Below are 18,724 nucleotides of genomic sequence, written 5' to 3' on the forward strand. Positions count from 1 at the left end.
GTTGTGGAATGTGCCCATAGACACGCTGAGATGAGGTCATTGAAGTCAAGTTACACAGTAGTCCAAGTTAATTCCGAGAAAAGGTCTAGCATTATTTGTTTGCAGATGTCACTTTGTTTGATATTTTATTACCTAAAGCAATGAAATTCATACACTTTTAATTGTGACTTGTTTCCAAAAACTCTGTATATGAGCTACTGTATACTGCAACATTACATCTTTTTTTATTTGCAGAATAAGCAGATAAATCTGCAGCATTAGAAACACTATTTATAAGCTATCTTCCTGAATTTTCACAGAATATGCTATTGCACAGTACTAGTAATGCATTACCTACTTCAGATAAATATGCAGTAAATGAAGTTTGAAGCATTTGTATGGTATGGTTTTAATGATGAAAAAAAGTCCAAAGTGACTAAATGCAATACAGATAGAAATCCTTGTACGGCCCTTGTTATCACTGCAGTGATACGAACACTAACTGTACTATCAGCTACTTGAGGCACAGTTAATAAGACCACAGAACAGAGGTAAACATATCAAAGAACAGAGATGCTGCAAGTATTTACAAATTGTAAGGTACAGAACACATCTCAAGGCTCTGACAACCAAACTCTGCATTTGGTCAAAATATACTGTATATTGTCATGGCATATTTAGTTTAAAGCAGTCCTCTTCATATTGGCAAACCTTGCATATGTTGAGTAATCAAAACCAAATAACAAGAGCTGGAGACAAAGTGTTAAGTTCATTGCGCTGCAAGTAAAAAGGTAAGACTTGTTTCATTGTTGAATTGACTGTGACTCAAAAAGCATATTTATTTTAAGCTTTGACCAAACCGCAACCCCGTCCATGATGTTTAATACAGTTTCATTTCTCATAAGCACCGAAACTGACTTGTGCTTTAGGTAGAAATATTTACTTAAAACAGAGCTGCAGGAATATAGTGAAGTTTCTCTAATCTACTTTTGGCATACTCTTAACTTCATTAAGCCTCTTTGACCAAGGAAAAAAAATATGTTTTATTGTTAGCACTGTCTAGACGACACTGAACCACTGAAAACCAAAAACAATGTCTGACAACTAGCTTTGCAACTATAATACAATGATCATTTGAATTACTGCTTGCATTGCATGTTTTGTACTGTAGAGAAATATGTGAACTAGTGGAGCGGCACCATTCAAAACATCCATTAGCCAGAAAATGCATTTCATATGTGAAGGTTTGAATTGACATTGCCAAGTAACAAGTTGGTATTTGAGACACCCAAACCAGGCAAACCTTCATTTGGGCAAATGAAGGACTGGAGCTGTAATTCCCTGATGTAAATACATCTTCACTTGAGGATGCCACAAAAACAGAGAGAAAATTGTAATACTCAGGACATTTCTGTTAAAACGGCCACTTAAGATGTTCCCAAGGCTTTTTGCTGACTTCAAGGAGGGAGCAATCACCATTGGACACAAAAGTGTCATTCTACAACTTACACAGCAACAAACCAAACAAAAACAGACAGGAAAGCTCTCTTTGTTCTACTAGAATAGTGGAGAAACAAAGCTGCCTGGATTTACAGGTTAAGCCAACTGTTTATACGTTTGTTGGATGTGAGCAGTGGAAATGCTGGCTTAAACTGAAGATGAATGAGAGCTTGCAGTAAGGCAGAGAAAGAGTGATCATTTTAGTGCACGTGAGCTGAGAAAAGCGGTGCTGGGTTAGGAGTGGGCATTTTAGGTTTGAGTGCTCCACCAGCCCTCTTGCCAAGCCTTCATATCAGTATGATTGGCCCAGCACGATCTTTCAAAATGAAAACAAAAGTCCCCCCAAAAAAACAGTACAAAATAAAATACAAATTATAATAAAGTAAAATAAGCTTGAGGCTTAGCAGTCACTCTTCCAAAGTTTGATCGTTTTGTCATTTTCTAGTGCTGCTGATGCGATGATGTTTTCTGTGGGGTGGCAGGCGGTCGAGATCACCACATCTAGATGGAAAGAGATAAGAAATAGAAGAATATTAAAAAAAAAAAACATTCGATACGTGTGAGGGATTTCACTGATCAGTATAATTTGTCTGTAAACACATGAATGGTATAATAATAATAATAATAATATTATATACAATAATTTCATATATATATACACTTGTATTAAAAGATGGTTTGCCTTGTTACAGATATGATGCATTGAACACTGCTGCAGGTTATATAAAACACTCTACCTTACAGAATGTTAATTTTTAAGGCCAGAGTATACTTCGGTTGTCCATATTGATGATCGCTCTGCACACAGTGAGTGATACATTTTTCGTCCTCATTTGTGCGCATCATCGGCCATTAACTGTACTAATAGAGCATCACAAAGCAGCTGTAGTGGGCATGTGTCAAATGCGTTTGTATTTGCTTGCAGCCAGAAGAGTAACATGGTCGACCGGACGCAATCTGATCCGGAATGCAGAAAAATTAAGTATACTCGGGCCTTTAGAGGCAAGAGAACTGATTCCTTGTCAAATTAGAATGAAATCTTTGTTTTACGAGTGGTACATTTTATAGGAGATCAGATTTCCTAAAGATATGGCCAGTTTTGCAGTCCACCAATAACGTTAAAGCCACGGTTTTCAAACAGGGAGGCGCCAGAGCTTGTCAGGGGAGGTGCGGAGATTGCTGATAAACTCACCAAGTAAAATCAACAGATACATAAACCCAAGAAAATGTATTGTTACGATAAATGAAAATTAATAGCTTAATGGAACGTAGTCCAGCTTAATAGACCGTAGCTTTATGTCATTATAATACAATTAAATGCCGTGAACAAATGCATATCAAGCGAGAGCGCATCCATGATGTACCTGTTGCGCAAACTGAAATCACTCCGCTCGCACACAGATTTCCTTTGCTCTTGCACAAACTGAAAGCGCGCTCTCAAATATATGCTGCTCTAATGAAATCTCCCTGCTCTTGCTCAGAGTGCGTGTGCATGCTCAAAACGTGTCCAGTGCACTCGCTAATCTATTATAAAGCTATATAGCTCTGTCTCTGTTCATCGGAAACGACGCGTCCATTACGAGTTAACATGATATCAGGTCGATGTGTTTTCATGTGTTTGTAACAAGTGCGGTTTCACATAGAGACGGACGCTGGCTAATGTGATGCAAGTTTAAATCACAAATATAGGAAAAAAAAATAGTTAAGTTATTCCACTGTCATAAGGGTAAACATGTATTTTTTATAAAAATAATGCAGAATACGGTTATTTATATATATTTTATTAATAGAAATATTTATAATATTTATGTATTGCCAAATTAGTCCATCAGACTGAATTTAAGGTTACACAACATCATTGGTGAATTGCTCCTATGACTAAAATATGATGAATTTTGATAATATAACGCTACAGGAAAATACCTGATAAAACTGGGGGGATATTTTCAACATTTAGCATAGATTATCTTATTTAATATTAACTAGGCTATTAGGTTGCAACAGTAAGACATTTTCACAGTATGATAACAGTCTCAGAAAATATCACGGTATACGGTATTACACAATTACTATTATTAGTGAAAACAGAAGGGTTATTTTATTAATTAATTTATTTTTGAGCAAACACTTTATTATAATTGAAACTTGAAACCATTTATTTTATTTAAGTATGTGCTACACTTTTAAGAATGATACGGCATCCCCTCTTGGTACATATGTGTAAAAAAAAAAGTCTCCCTTTTGAAAATAAATAAATAGAAAAAATAAGAAAGCTAACAGAATTATAATAAACAGAATTATAAACATGAAAAAAAATAGCATGTAACTATAACATGTTATATAACTAAAGCATGTTAGTTTACATGTTATCATATCATGTTAAATGAACTACTAAATGAAAAATAACATCAGCTGTGTGAGCTTTTAAAGTAATGTCCTATGATTATTAACGGTTAACATATACTGCTCCTGTCTGTAACTTTAACTCAGTGCTTATCAACAGGTTTTGCTTCAGGACAGATTTTACATTGGAAATCAAGTTTGACCTGCCATAGATTAAACATAACCTGTATTTAATGTATTCCGGGTTGCATTTCCTTTTATGTTTCATAGTTTTGTTCATAGATTTCTAGTACAAGGACATGCATCAAGTGTCATTATTTTTGTTGATGATGTCAATAACAAAATCTACAGGAAGTTGTCTCTCCCCCTTTTAAAAATTGAAGAGCATATTTACTTATATGAGCCCATTATTATCCCGTTTGTACCTAATATTACATATTTATACACATATTACACAGAAGGAAAGGCTCATCATTACCATGGTTAGGTCAGTGTGCTAGTCTTAAATAATAGTAATAATAATAAATTACAGTATTTATGAAAAATAAATATTAGCTGAAACACATCTTGAAACTTTAACTACAGCTGCCACTGTTGATATAAAATGAGGTCTAATAGATTCTACATTAAGATTATTTCATATGAAACTGAAACATTTTGTCAAAATATAAGTTACTTTTACTCATGTAAAATCCTGAAACAAATTTTTAAAAGGTGATGAGTAATTATTAATATTTTTAACTATTTTGTTTAAAGGGCCATATCGGGCTGCAAGTAGTGCATAGGGGTATTGTATTGCTTTTGAGATACAATGTTCTGCATTGATTTGGTTTTTGTACCTTTTAAGCCCAGAAATAGTTTTTTTTCACTAGAAATAGTGTACTCAATTTTCTGAAGTGTATCTGTGACTAGTGAGACTATTCTGCAATTGCCTAAAGTATTATATTGCTCTACAAAGTTAGATACTTTTCTATCAGGCATTAAATAACTGAATAAAGGCGGAGATTATAAATTTATTTTACCATCTCTACTTCCCTGTGAATTTATTATTCATTTTAACAATCTCTCTACATCAGGGGTCTGTTTTAATAAATACAAAAAAAATAATTTATAGAACTGTTAATGTCTGTCGCAAAGCGGGCAAGTTTTTCTCTAAAACTTTACCCGTTTACATGCTAAAAGAGTCATGATGCGGGTCTCCTCGATGGATTGACTTTCAGCACAAAACTGAATAACATAGGCTCCATGAATATGATAAATGATTACTGCAAGAGTTAGATACATACAGGTGCGAATGGACTGCAACGTTTCTAAATTGCACAAATAAAAAATACACATACATATTCGTCTCTGGCTTGCTTTTGCTCACATGTCAATGATGCCAAGATCTACTTTTATATTTAATTTAATCACTGAGAAGGTTTACCTGCAAAATCAGTAGCACCAAATATCACAAGCAGCATCAAGAATGTACACAGAGTAGCCGTATAACAATTTTCCTTGAGCAAAATATTGCACTACAGTTCACCAAGTTTGTTCAATGGGGAAAATGAGACGTGCATGGTGCCAGATTGCACAAAATAAACATAACATTAGGCGGAATATTTCCAATTTGCGCAAGTATAAATCTCAAACTGGGGGTGTTTCGTCTCTTATCTGGCAACCTTGAGCATGTTAAACACTTGTGGAGACACGTTAGGTCCCAATGCAAGTTATCTGAAATATCCAATGAAAAATAAAAACGCTTTTACGATAAATGAGCCTGATCCATGTCTGCTTTAGCTGTTTGCGAGATTATCATTACATCTACGTCGGCAGTCCTAAATAGTCTATACCTTGGGCAGCCGCCAAAATATCTTCAATGTGAGAACCATGGCATTGCTCTTTCCCTGCTGTCCGCGACCCAGTCCGAATAGACCAGTTGAGAAAACACACACACACTCATGTCAGACCCCCTCGCTTCGCTTCTCTCAGACATTTGCTCCGCTGCGCGCGCATCGCAAGTTGACGAGTCTGACAGGCAGACAAGGAATAAAGGAGATGCGCACTCGCATATGAGATTCTCCGGCTGGTTGCATTTTTTTCTCAATACCGTAGATAAGCAAATGTACATGGTATGATAACCATCAATTTTCAAACTGTGGTATACCGCTAAACTGGTATACCGCTCCAACCCTACTTGGCTATTATATAGGACAATATGCAACATTATTGTACATAAATCTGAAAACGAAAAAAAAAAAAGGTTGGTACATTTTGTCAGAGGGGAGCTTACTGTTTAAGAATTTGCAAAGCTGCATTAAATTGACTTCACACGGTGTGAACTGGGCTAAAAAGTTATTGTCCAAACCAGCCGTGATGAGTAGCATGAGCAACATTTTGTCAGTCACGTTGTTTCTATTTCTGGCCCACCCACTGCAAAATCTCATTGGTCCAAACAACACTTCTCAAATACGTATGGTAAATAACTGCTTTTAAAAATACTCCACCTGTATGCCCCTGTAGTTTCTGTACGATCTCCTTGGTCTGAAGGTTCCAGATATAGACCATGTTGTCCTCTGAGCCAGAGACAATCCACTGAGAACAGAAAAAAATATATATTTTAAATCCTTCAATGCATTATCAGTTGTACCTACTTTATAATCACAATATAATAATCAAAAATTAAATAATTTATAGTTATAGTCAGAAGTTTACATATACCTTAGCCAAATGCATTTAAACTTAGCTTTTCACAATTCCTGTCTCAAGTCAGTTAGGATCACTACTTTATTTTAAGAATGTGATATATAATGGGTTGCGTGGCCCATGCAGGTGTAGGATGTGTGAAAGGTGAGCTCTGTGCACTTTGCTAGTTTTTAATTATTTTTGTTTCTTAAACCAGTGAGATTCGATACACCTTGCTACATAACTGTTCTATGAAGTCAACATGTCAAAGAATTCAAAATGATCAGGCTCTGGAGATATTAAAAGACACTTACGTATTCAAGCTGATATTCAGGGGCAACGGTTGATTTTATCTAATATTTATGCCCCCAACTCTGATGATCAGGGCTTTTTTTAATAGTTATTGAAAGAATGTTGCAAGCCGTTGGCACCCCTCCTGATATAATATTGGGAGGAGACTTACTAATCTTTTGATGATTCAGTCCTTAATCATAGTGAAGCAAAAGTGTGTAAGCCCCCTAGAGCAACATTGAGCCTTCACAGGAGAGTTTAGAGATGTTGCCACATATGGAGAAAAATAAATCATATAGTTGGCACTTTAATGTATCCCTATTGCAATATCCTGAATTTCAACAAATGTTAAAGGCTGAAATCAATGTTTATATGGAGACCAACTGGTCCTCAGTATCCTCTGTGGGTGTGGCTTGGGAGGCACTTAAGGCAGTTCTTAGGTGTTGGATCATACAGTATGCCTCATTCATCAAAAAATCCAAAGCACGATAACTCGTGGAGTTGGAAGGGAATATTAAAAGTGCAGAGGCAGGACTGAAGCACCGAATGTCGTCTGATGGCCTCTGGGAATTGACCCTATTGAAATACAGATATAATACTATTTTGTTGCGGAAGGTGGAGTTTTGGTTATTCAGGGCAAGACAGTAAAATGTGTCGGGGGACAAAGCAGGGAAGCTTTAAACTCAGTAAACTCTGCTGGTGATTAAATATTTACCTCAGCCATTGATATTAATAATGCTTTTAAAGAATTCTATCATGATATTTATAGTTCCACGACTTTGTCTACTGATGAAGATATTAGAAACTTTGTAGAGTCATTAGAACTCCCTAAACTGATGACTGAGCAAAAGAATTATCTTGATTCTGAGATTATCTTGGAGGAGATTGTCGGGTTAATTAAGACCTTGCCTACAGGCAAGTCTCCCGGGCCAGATGGCTTTGCCGCTGCGTTTTTTTAGATCTTATGCTACAGAACTGGCTCCACTTTTGTTAGAAGTTTATATGGATTCATTAAAGAATAGAAGGCTTCCTCTAACCATGACACAAGCCTGGATCAGTCCGATTCTTAAAAAAAGACAAAGATCCAAGCGAGTGTATGAGTTATCGTCCAATTTCACTGATCCAGCTAGACATTAAAATACTGTCATAAATTTTGGCTAACCTATTGAGTTATGACATCCCTTATACTTATAGATCAGTTGGGGTTTATTCAGGGCCACAGCTCTTCTGAAAACATTTGGCGTTTCATCAATATTATGTGGTCAGTGGCGAATGAACAGAATCTGGTCGCGGCCATCTCACTTGACGCCGAATAGGCGTTTGATATGGTAGAATGGGATCATCTTTTTAAGATTTTGGAAATATACGGGCTCGGGAATATTTTGATTTGGATGGATTAAGTTACTTTATAGACACCTGGTAGCGGAGGTACAAACAAATGGATTCATTTCAGATTATTTTACTCTGGAGAGGGGCACCCGGTAGGGTTGCCCTCTTTCCCCATTATTGTTCCGTCTTGCCCTGCAAATATTAGTAGCCACGATAATAAGGGAAGATGATTTTCCAGGGGTGGTGGCGGGAGGTATGGTGCATAAGCTTTTGCTTTTAGCAGATATTTTGCTTTTAGCAGATATTGACCCCTTTAGATCTATGACTTGCCTTCATAGAATTATCTAAATCTTAAGCTTTGGCTATCACAGTGTACTGCCCAGTGACTGCTTTCCAGCCTGGTGCTTTCCAGTGGCCCAAACAGGGCATTTGGGCATTTTATGCCAAGCAAATTTGTGTGATTTGGAGTTAATTTTGACCCCTTAATAAAAACGTTTGAGAGATGTGGGCAGGTGGGGTTCATTACATTTATCTATGATTGGGAAGTTTAATGTTATTAAAAATAATTGTATTCCAAAATTCAACTACCTGCTACAATCTCTCCCTGTTGATGTCCCCCTTTCTTATTTTAAGCAATTTGATTGCATAGTAAAGTACATTTGGAATGGTAAGGGTCCTAGATTGCATTTTAATAAGTTACATAGGCCGATTCACATAGGTGGACTAGGCTTACCCAAGATTTTGTTTTATTATTATGCATTCGGTCCCAGACATTTAGCTCATTGGTCACTTCCACCTGAAAGACCCACTCCCTGGTTTTGTATTGGACAGGATGTTCTTGCCTCTATTTTGCCATTGCAAAGCCTTTCTATTAAACTAATCGGAGAAGTTACACCCAGTTATCTCGCATTTGCACTTGGTATGGACAAAAGGGTCCAAAGTGTTTAAGTCGGACATTTATTTAAATGTTGCCTCAAGCATATGGCTGAACCCTAAATTATATATTATTAAGTCCCCTTTCTGCTGGTCAGAGTGGATTGTGAGGGGGTTACAAAACACAGTGAACTGTATGAGAGTGGAGTGTTGAGATCTTTTGAGAATATGGTTTAACCTTTGGGATTCCCAGATCTCAGTTTTATTAGGTATTTACAGCAGAGCGACCTGCTCTGTATTGTTTTTGGGAGTAGCACACAACCCACTAAAACAGCAGACACACTCTGAGAGAGGTGATTACTGCTTCTGGATCATGAGGCATTAGTGAATTACTCCCTGCTAATTCAGAGTCTGGGGGACAGAGCTTCCAAGAGATTATGGGAGAAAGATTTAAATTTGTTATTGGAGGAGGGCGCCTGGGCTAGGATTATAAAAAATGTCAAGTCTGCATCTAGAGATGCAAGGGTGCGCCTTAAGCAATTCAAGATTTTACAGAGATTCTACCCGCAATTGCGATGCAAATCAGATGTTGGAGACACAACCCATGTCTTTTAGAGGTGTGTTAATATCCAAGAATTCGGGTTAAAGGTTCAGAGTTGTTTGTGTGGCATTTTGGTGCAGTGATGGGGAGGGTGACAGCTTTTGAGGAGGTGGCAAATAGAAGGCAGGGGTTTGTGGACTGTTTTGTCAGGAAATGGGGTAATTATTTGGGGTTTTTGGGGGACTCTCATGGAGGGGATGGGAAGAGATAAGTTTAGTTTAATTATGTATGTTAATTATACATTTAATTTTTCTTTTTTGTGTGTGTATTATATGTGATCACAAGGGTGTTTGTTGGGGGTTATGGTGGGGTTGTTGATTGGGGAGGGATATTAGCGGGGTGTGGCAGGGCGGAGGGCAGGGCCGGTCGTGATACTACACACCGGTCCCGTATTAGGCTGATTATGCCTCCGTGAGGTTTAAAGGCTGACTGCAGAGGGCCGTGCGGGAGAGAGAGATCATTAACGGACATGTCCATCATGTGTGTGTTTGTGTTGTCTTTTAAGTTTAAGCTTATCAAGCCGCTTCTGCCGCCTCCTTTCCATTGAATACGTTACACTGGTGCCGAAACCCGGGAAGGGAGGCGGCGAGAACCGGCTTTTCAATATAAATAATAGTTTTAATGATCAACTTAAAAGAACACACAAACACACACATGACGGGCATGTCCGTTAATGATCTCTCTCTCCCGCACGGCCCTCTGCAGTAAGCCTTTAAACCTCACGGAGGCATAATTAGCCTAATACGGGACCGGTGTGTAGTATCACAACCCGGCCCCGGCCCCGCCCTGCCACATGGGGTTTAAATGTTAAATGCAGATTGGATGTGTATGTGTGGTGTTTTTCCTCTGTTGTGTACTTTTGAATCAATAAAAAAATACATTATTACAAAAAGAATGTGAAATACCAAAATTAATAGTAGAGAGAATTATATATTTCAGCTTTTATTTCATTCATCACATTCCCAGTGGGTCAGAAGATTACATACACGTTGTTAGTATTTGGTAGCATTGACTTTAAATTGTTTAACTTCGGTCAAACATTTTGGGTAGCCTTCCACAAGCTTCTCACAATAAGTTGCTTGTGCTTTTGGCCCATTCCTCCAGACAGAACTGGTGTAACTGGAGTCAGGTTTGTAGGCCTCCTTGCTCGCACATGCTTTTTCAGTTCTGCCCACAAATTTTCAATTGGATTGAGGTCAGGGCATTGTGATGGCCAATCCAATACCTTGACTTTGTTGTCCTTATGTAATTTTGTCACAACGTTGGAGGTATGCTTGGGGTCGTTGTACATTTGGAAGACCCATTTGCAACCAAGCTTTAACTTCCTGGCTGATGTCTTGAGATGTTGCTTCAATAAATCCACATAATTTTCCTTCCACATGATGCCATCTATTTTGTGAAGTGCACTGGTCCCTCCTGCAGCAAAGCACCCCCACAACATGATGCTGCAATCCCCATGCTTCACGGTTGGGATGGCGTTCTTTGGCTGCAAGCCTCACCCTTTTTCCTCCAAACATAACAATGGCCAAACAGTAAAATTTTTGTTTCATCACACCAGAGGACATTTTTCCAAAACAATCTTTGTCTCCATGTGCACTTGCAAACTGTTGTCTGGCTTTTTTATGGCGGTTTGGGAGCAGTGGCTTCTTCCTTGCTGAGAAGCCTTTCAGGTTATATCGATATAGGGCTTGTTTTACAGTGAATATAGATACTTTTCTACCCGTACTCAGCATCTTCACAAGGTCCTTTGCTGTTGTTCTGGGATTGATTTGCACTTTTCGCACCAAATTACTTTAAACTCTAGGAGACAGAATGTGTCCCTTCCTGAGGATTATGATGGCTGCATGGTCCCATGGTGTTTATACTTGCGTACTATTGATGAACAGATGAACGTGGTACCTTCAGGCATTTGGAAATTGCTCCCAAGAATGAACCAGGCTTGTGGAGGTCCACAATTTTTTCTGAGGTCTTGGCTGAATTATTTTGATTTTCCCATGATGTCAAGCAAAGAGGCACTGAGTTTGAAGGTAGGCCATAAAATACATTCACAGGTACACCTCCAATTGATCCAATTAGCCTATCAGAAGCTAATTGCCTAAAGGCTTGATATAATTTTCTGGAATTTTTCAAAGCTGCTTAAAAGCACAGTTGACATGGTGTATGTAAACTTCTGACCCAATAGAATTATGATATGTCAATGACAAGTCAAACAATCTGTCTGTAAACAATTGCTGGAAAAATTACTCATGTCATGTACAAAGTAGATATACTAAATTACTTGCCAAAACTATAGTTTGCTAATATGAAATATGTGGTATGGTTAAAAATTGTTTTATTCCACAGGTCTGTTGAATGCTTGATTCTGATTGGTTCAAGGATGTTCTAAGGTATGCCATTATTTTTCAAGTAAACGCACAGCTATAAAGTAGTTTCAGGTTCCATTTCACTTTTCCAAATTATTTAAGTTATTTCAAAGAGACCAACAGGCTACAACATCAAAATAACCAATTAAAGTCATTGGTTAAAGAAAATCAGTGAAGGATTTCAAAACAATGTCTACAATATCCTACATTTATTTCAATTTCAGTTAAAAGAGCCCTCATGCTCCTTTGTGTTCCCCGAACTTACACACAAACGCACTACCTTTGTTCTCCAATGCCGAAAAGCAGCGCATCCTCCGTTACTAGTTCTAAGGTGACAATTTCGCATTAGCAATGAAGGCTTGAGCTGTATCAAAGCTAGATACACTTGCTCAATACAACATTTTCTATATTATCTGAACATCTTTGTGAAAAACCCTTGCGCTCCCTCCTCTCACACACACTGAACACACATTATATGCATACCGCACACTTAAGGCCCAAACATACTCTTGAGAGTAAAACAGATCCGTAATGTCAGCTCCCTCCAGCATCTCAGTGAAGATTAAAAAATTAAGGTTCACAACGGGAATATGGCGACACGCATCTTAGCGGTTTGGAAGCGGTTACTTCTGACCAAAGCTGCAACAAAACAGGTAATCCCAGAATTTATATCTAATTTTCTCACTTTCAATCACTCAAATACTAACTGACACACACACACACACACACGCACGCGACGAACGAGCAATAATTTGTTACTCCAGTAAAAACCTCACAATCTTCGAATTAACAAAGAAGGCTCGGACTGTATTAAAGCAGGACACTGTATCTGTAGTTAGAGAAAGTAGTTTCACTCATAAGAGCATTTTTAGGGATGAAAACCAGAAATTGTCTTGAGATAAAACCATGAATGATGTCTTAAGGTGTGGTAACCGTGGTATAAGATCCATCATCAATTATTCCTTACTTACTGACTAAGTGATCTTAAGTGTATGTAAGTTTCTGACTTCAACTGTAACATCATTTTGTACTACAGGGAATGATCATGTCTGCACTGAGTGTATTGTGCATAACAATAAGTATAGTTTGAAGTATACATACCTTTCCACCAGTGACAGAGAAATTTGCAAATATGCAGTATTTCTCGTTTTTATGACCAGTGTATGTTTTCAAGCACTAAACAGGTAAGAAGCATGTCATTATATGCAACTTAAGCATTATTTTCACTTATTTAAAAACACACACACACACACACACACACAAAAAAAGGAAATGAAAAGGTACCTTTCCTTTGCTGTAGTCCCAAAGTTTCAAAGTGCTAAAATAGAAAGAATATACACATTTCTTTTCAAAAGGTCATTGATAACTACACATAATTGTTCCAAGACCATTTTTCTTTTAAAGCAGCATAAAAGCCTCAGAACAACAGGAGGTCTATGACTCACTTATCCAGTGTGGCAGCCAAAATGTATTTGCCATTGGGAGAGAACTTCACAAAGGACACAGGTGGGTTGTCATCATCTGGAGAATATGTGCAGTTTTATTTATATATATTATACACATTTATATTGTTTGTATTGTGGCTTTTCCTGCAGCACATTTATGTATATCTTACTAGTCTCTTGTTAGCTGGCTGTTACGGATTGCTGCTTCATCCATAGTTTGAATTTAACTTTAGCGGTTTTGTGTAGATGACTGACTTACCGATGAGTGTTTTAAGGCACTGGCCTGATGCTGTGTCCCAGATACGACTGTTCGAAAAGTAAAGTATATACTAGTTAGTTATTCATCTCTGACATCTTTATACATCCTTCAAACAACTAGCTCATGCCATGGCTTAGTTAACTTACCAAAGTCCATCATAACTGCTGGACACAATCAATGAGCCATCTCTATTGAAATGAACCTAGAAACAAAAATACATTTCAAAAATTAAAAATGGTCACAGAAAGTGATAAAATATAGTAAATCATACACAATACAGTTATGAATGTGGTTTTCTGATTGGAAAAACAAGGGTCAAAGGTCTAGTCAGAAAGACTCTTACTGCAGAGACAGGGTCAGAGTGAGCCGGCAGGGTCTTCAGGCACTTCCCCGTTTTAACATCCCAAATTCTCACGCTCTCGTCAAACTGCAGAGGAGATAATCGATCACATTCACTCATGTCTGAATTAACATCATTGTTCTTAGGCAAAATGGGACAATTGTTTAATTAATTATTCAGCAACATAAGTGCATAACTATTTTACAAATTCACATTATTTGGGAATAACTATTTGTGGCAAAAATAAGCCACAACATCCTAGTGACTAATTATTAGAAGGACAACAGAATAAAAACCAGCCATTAGTTACAAAAGTGTTCACAAATGGCAGATCAATCATATTAACAACAGTAAACAGTCCGGCTAAAGCAATAACACAGCTTGTCTGGTGACCAAACAAACCCAATGGACTTACAGATCCAGAAACGATTAGGTTGGACTGAGGGTTGAAGTTGCAGCAAAAGACATAGTTGCTGTGGCCCTTCAACGTTTTCAAACATTTGCCCTGGTAATGGAAAACAAGAGAAAGGGAAAAAAGCTTATGAAACCTATGTGACTAAATTGTATGTAATTAGCCACTGGCTGGTGAACATTCAGATTTCATTCAGCAGTGATAGTGTATTATATTGGCAATAAACTTCAGCATCCTTTCATTGCATGTTGAAAGTCAAAGTTTGATTAGACTCTGTATAATGTGTCCAAAGACGAGATCCACGCAATTCATTTGTTATTGAATTATGCCTTTTTTTGAAATTCTTTGTTCTCTACAGTTGATAAAAAATAAAAAAAAGTTCTCAAATCACGAATAGCAAGGATGAGGTAAAACCATTCAAGTCCCTCTCGTTTATATGTGCTCATACAGAACAGATGGTTTCCTTAGAGACAGTACACTTTTTTAGCTTGTGTTCTGCAATTCAATGTAAATACTTGTAAAGAGTATAAATTATGCATTAAACAATAAACATGTGACAAAATATAATATATGCAATACAATATCTTATAAATTGACAGAAAACATTTATTTGTAAATGTAAAAAAAATCTAAAATGTGACTAATTATGAAATACAAAATAAGTTATAAAATATATTAATATTTTTTATAATGGACCAAGTTAGAAGGTCCACTGTATAATTAAGAGCATAAGCTGGGAGACAATTTCTTTCATATGTAAGCAAAATAGACATTATAACAGAAGTACACCCATATGAAATGATAATGAATCAAAATCAGAATCAAAAGCTTGTCAATAGGAATTGAATTGGGAAATGTGTATATTCACAATGTATCATCTCTCTAGGGCTGCAACTAACGATTATTCGACCAATTATTGCAATGATTAATCATTAGCTCTTAACCGACTATTCAGCTTGTAGACTTAAAAGGTTGTATTAAATGTGCTTACTAACAATAAAAAGGACAAAATCATCTTTTAAAAATACCTCTAAATGACAATCATTGAATTAAAGGGGAAAAACTACTTGGATTTTTATTGATTAAATAATTAAAAGTCTCACTGCAAAAAATCCTATTATTATCAATTGTTTTTGTATTGTTTTCCATTTAACATTGTCTAAAAATCCAATATACATTTACTTGAGAAGCAACATATAAGATATTTAGGCTTGCTTGAAGAGAATGCATCTTAAATATAAGTGTATTTTGATAAGTGTATTTTTTCACTTGTTCATACTTCTGCCAGTGCAGTAAAGACAAAATATACTTATATTCAAGATCTATTCTCTAAAAGCATGTCTAAATATCTTATATGTTGCTTCTCAGGTAAATGTATCTTGTTTTAAGGATTTTTAGACAATGTGATTTCGATCCATCTTTAACTCACAAAAAACAAACTCTTTCTTCTTTATAGAGCTGCGTATCACCGATTTTCTTCACCATAAGATACACACTGTGACACTCATATTATAATTCACTATGTCGCAGGCAATATAAACAAAATCTTGCTGCAGCAAGTGTGCGCCAGTGATGAGCATCTCCGCCCGCGCGAGACAGTGTATCAGCAGGGAGAAGTTTGAAACTCTCTCACACTGTTTTTCACGTGTCTCATAAGCGGCTCTGACCGTATAGACAAAAGCCAGTTTTGGAATTTGTGCTTATTTACAGTATACAGCCCACTTCCTTATTATTTGAACATTAACAAAGGATGCATTAAATACAGTATATAACGCCACAGTGTTTCCTTTTTAGATGCTCTGACAGGTAAGTTTTGCTCAAGCAGAACACAAGGTACGGCTCCATTTTTTTCCCTGCTTCTGTATTTACTTATTTTTCATTTTTGTATTATAATACTCTGCGATCTACATCACCTTAATCTGTTTGGAAAGTTTGGAGTGCGTCTGGACTGTGAGCTGTTCTTCCTCTCCTCAATCAAGTGCGAGCTGAAATGCTGCTCTCCCGCGTCATCATTAGTGTTTCAAAAGATCTCATGTTGTGTTAAATTAAATCAGATGACTATTCGACAATTTTCTTTATTGTCGATAATGTCGATCATTTCAGCCCTAAGCATCTCCAAAGTTGTTTTGCATTTATATATTCAGAAATGTGGTTTGCCATGTGCTGCTGACTTACAGAGCTCACATCCCAGATCTTTAGTGTCTTGTCATCAGAAGCTGAGACTAGGAGGTTAGAGTCCGAGGACCAGGCCACATCCGAAATGCCCTGAAGGTTAGAGACAAATCAAGTCAAACTGAGTCGCTACATAAAATATCAGCAGCATTGCTCTGAGATCGTGGATCCTTTACGCACGAGTTTGTGTCCAGATATCGTCTTCTCAAACTTCCCATCATATGCTCCCCAGATTTTGATCAGTTTATCAGCAGCTGGATGAGGGTAAAAATAACACTTTATTTAATAACATAAAGTTTACCTTCACAGAATTGATGTTTGTACAAGTACTTACATGAGCTGGCAAGCCACTCCCCACTTGGACTGAACTTGACTGAAGAGACTGCTTTTGTATGGCCAGCCAATGTGAATTTCAAAGTGTAGTTTGGCTTTGCGGGTGCTGACTACATGAGTGTTAGAAAAAAAGAACTTCAATAAAAGGCAAAGGTGAAGGAGAACTGACATTATCACAAATCAAGTTAGTCAAGTGGACAAAGCAGTATAATGGAACAATGGCTAAAGGCTAGAGGCCTCTGTAAACTTGGTATGTGTTCTTTACCTTACTCTGGCTGGCAGAGGCAGCGGATGCCGGTTGTGTTTTAGGAGCCTCTGTATCTGGTTTCTTCTCCTCAGTTGCCATGGTGACCAAGTTGGAGAGAATAGGTTTATGGAAGCAGGTTCCACGTCAGCTTGACTTCCAAAGGGAAAAGTACTAGAGAGTTTATATGACACAATCCTATAAATAAAAAGAGACACACATATTGTATTGTTTAAAGCCATATCAAAGGCGATTTTACAAGAACAAGGAGAAAAGGAAGAAAATTCCATTCTAAGTACATACTTATACTTTTAAATAAGCCAGGTATTAAGTTGTTGGTTGTTACAACACCTTTCCATAATCAATATAGCCTAATATCTATGTAATAACATTAAATTACCTAAATCAATTATAAGATAAATAATTAAGAGACAAGCGCTAACATGTAAATACACTTTGCACATGCTGTAAATAAGACAACCAAACCCAATCTTTTGTTATTAGCATGCGATTGAGGAAGATGAAAACAAAATATACACTAAAATAATCATGATAATATCATAAAACAGCTTGTCTCATCTCCACAACATGAATCAGAAGACAGGTGGCAATGAGATATTGACTAAACAAACATCTTCACACACACAAATCTTCTAGAGGGTAGCTAAAACCAAGTTGTCATTAAAAGAGCGCTTGTCGGTGTCAAAGGGTACATCAGTGAAAACACCAATGCACCACATTGAGTGTTAGCATGTTAGCTTTTGGCTATGTGAAAGACGCAGGGCCTCCGAAAAAAGATGGATCATGTGCAAAGCTACCGGTATGCACACTTTTCATGCAGGTTAAACGTCTTTACTTCTTATATCAGAGTATTTCCGCGTTTTATTCTGCGACCCGTTCCATACCCCGTAAAGGAAATGAATTACGGACTGATGGATCTCTTTTCTCTGCACATGCCTCATACGTTCAGACAACAAAAGCAGCGACAAAAATCACTCACCGGCGGCTCCTGAGAGGGGAATAAGAACTGCTTTCGGCTACTAGAAAGAGCCCACGGTTACGTAGGAAAGGGGATTTGTCAATTAACAATGCGACAGTCCGTTTTGATCGTACAGTGTGTTAGCAATCGTGCTGAAGGCGATGGTGGATGAGCCAGTTCACTGTAGGCGGTAATGTGGCAGTAGATGCGCATGCGCACAGCACAACAGTGGCCCGAGAGGGACAATTGTTTCAAACGCCTACAAGTAAAACCGTAATATTTGTAAAAGGCACCATGTATCAGCAGCATTGAGAGAAGTCTGTCTGTGTCCTGCAAAACTACTACAAGACACGCCCACAACCCAGCACGCGTACTCTAAATAACCAGCGAAGTCCTGAAGTCTTGGAACAGTTAGATGCCACATTCAACACTGTTGTGTTTATTTGGAGTCATGCAGCAAGTGCTGGACAGATGATCTAGCATAGCGGGCATTTTCCCGGTGGGCCGACGCACTTTGTGGCCGATCAAGGCCAGACTGGCCATCGGGAGAACCGATAAATTAATAATACAGCGATTGCATAGAATTGTAAAAGA

General features: G+C 37.5%; 1 protein-coding gene across 1 annotated transcript; it reads right to left on the reverse strand.

The window, feature by feature from the left end:
• Positions 1-1,823: 1,823 nt before the first annotated feature.
• wdr5 (WD repeat domain 5) lies at positions 1,824-18,315 on the reverse strand. The gene is made up of 14 exons (XM_052100828.1): positions 18,152-18,315; positions 17,173-17,349; positions 16,909-17,017; positions 16,755-16,828; positions 16,578-16,667; positions 14,406-14,495; positions 13,994-14,077; positions 13,797-13,852; positions 13,651-13,697; positions 13,392-13,467; positions 13,231-13,264; positions 13,048-13,122; positions 6,312-6,399; positions 1,824-1,980 (listed from the first exon to the last, which is right to left on the reverse strand). The coding sequence occupies exons 2-14, from the start codon at positions 17,251-17,253 to the stop codon at positions 1,880-1,882; spliced, it is 1,005 nt and encodes a 334-aa protein (XP_051956788.1). The 5' UTR covers positions 17,254-17,349; positions 18,152-18,315; the 3' UTR covers positions 1,824-1,879.
• Positions 18,316-18,724: the final 409 nt, after the last annotated feature.

The sequence above is a fragment of the Xyrauchen texanus genome, chromosome 31 (genome assembly GCF_025860055.1).
Source record: "Xyrauchen texanus isolate HMW12.3.18 chromosome 31, RBS_HiC_50CHRs, whole genome shotgun sequence".
Classification (NCBI taxonomy): Eukaryota; Metazoa; Chordata; class Actinopteri; order Cypriniformes; family Catostomidae; genus Xyrauchen; species Xyrauchen texanus.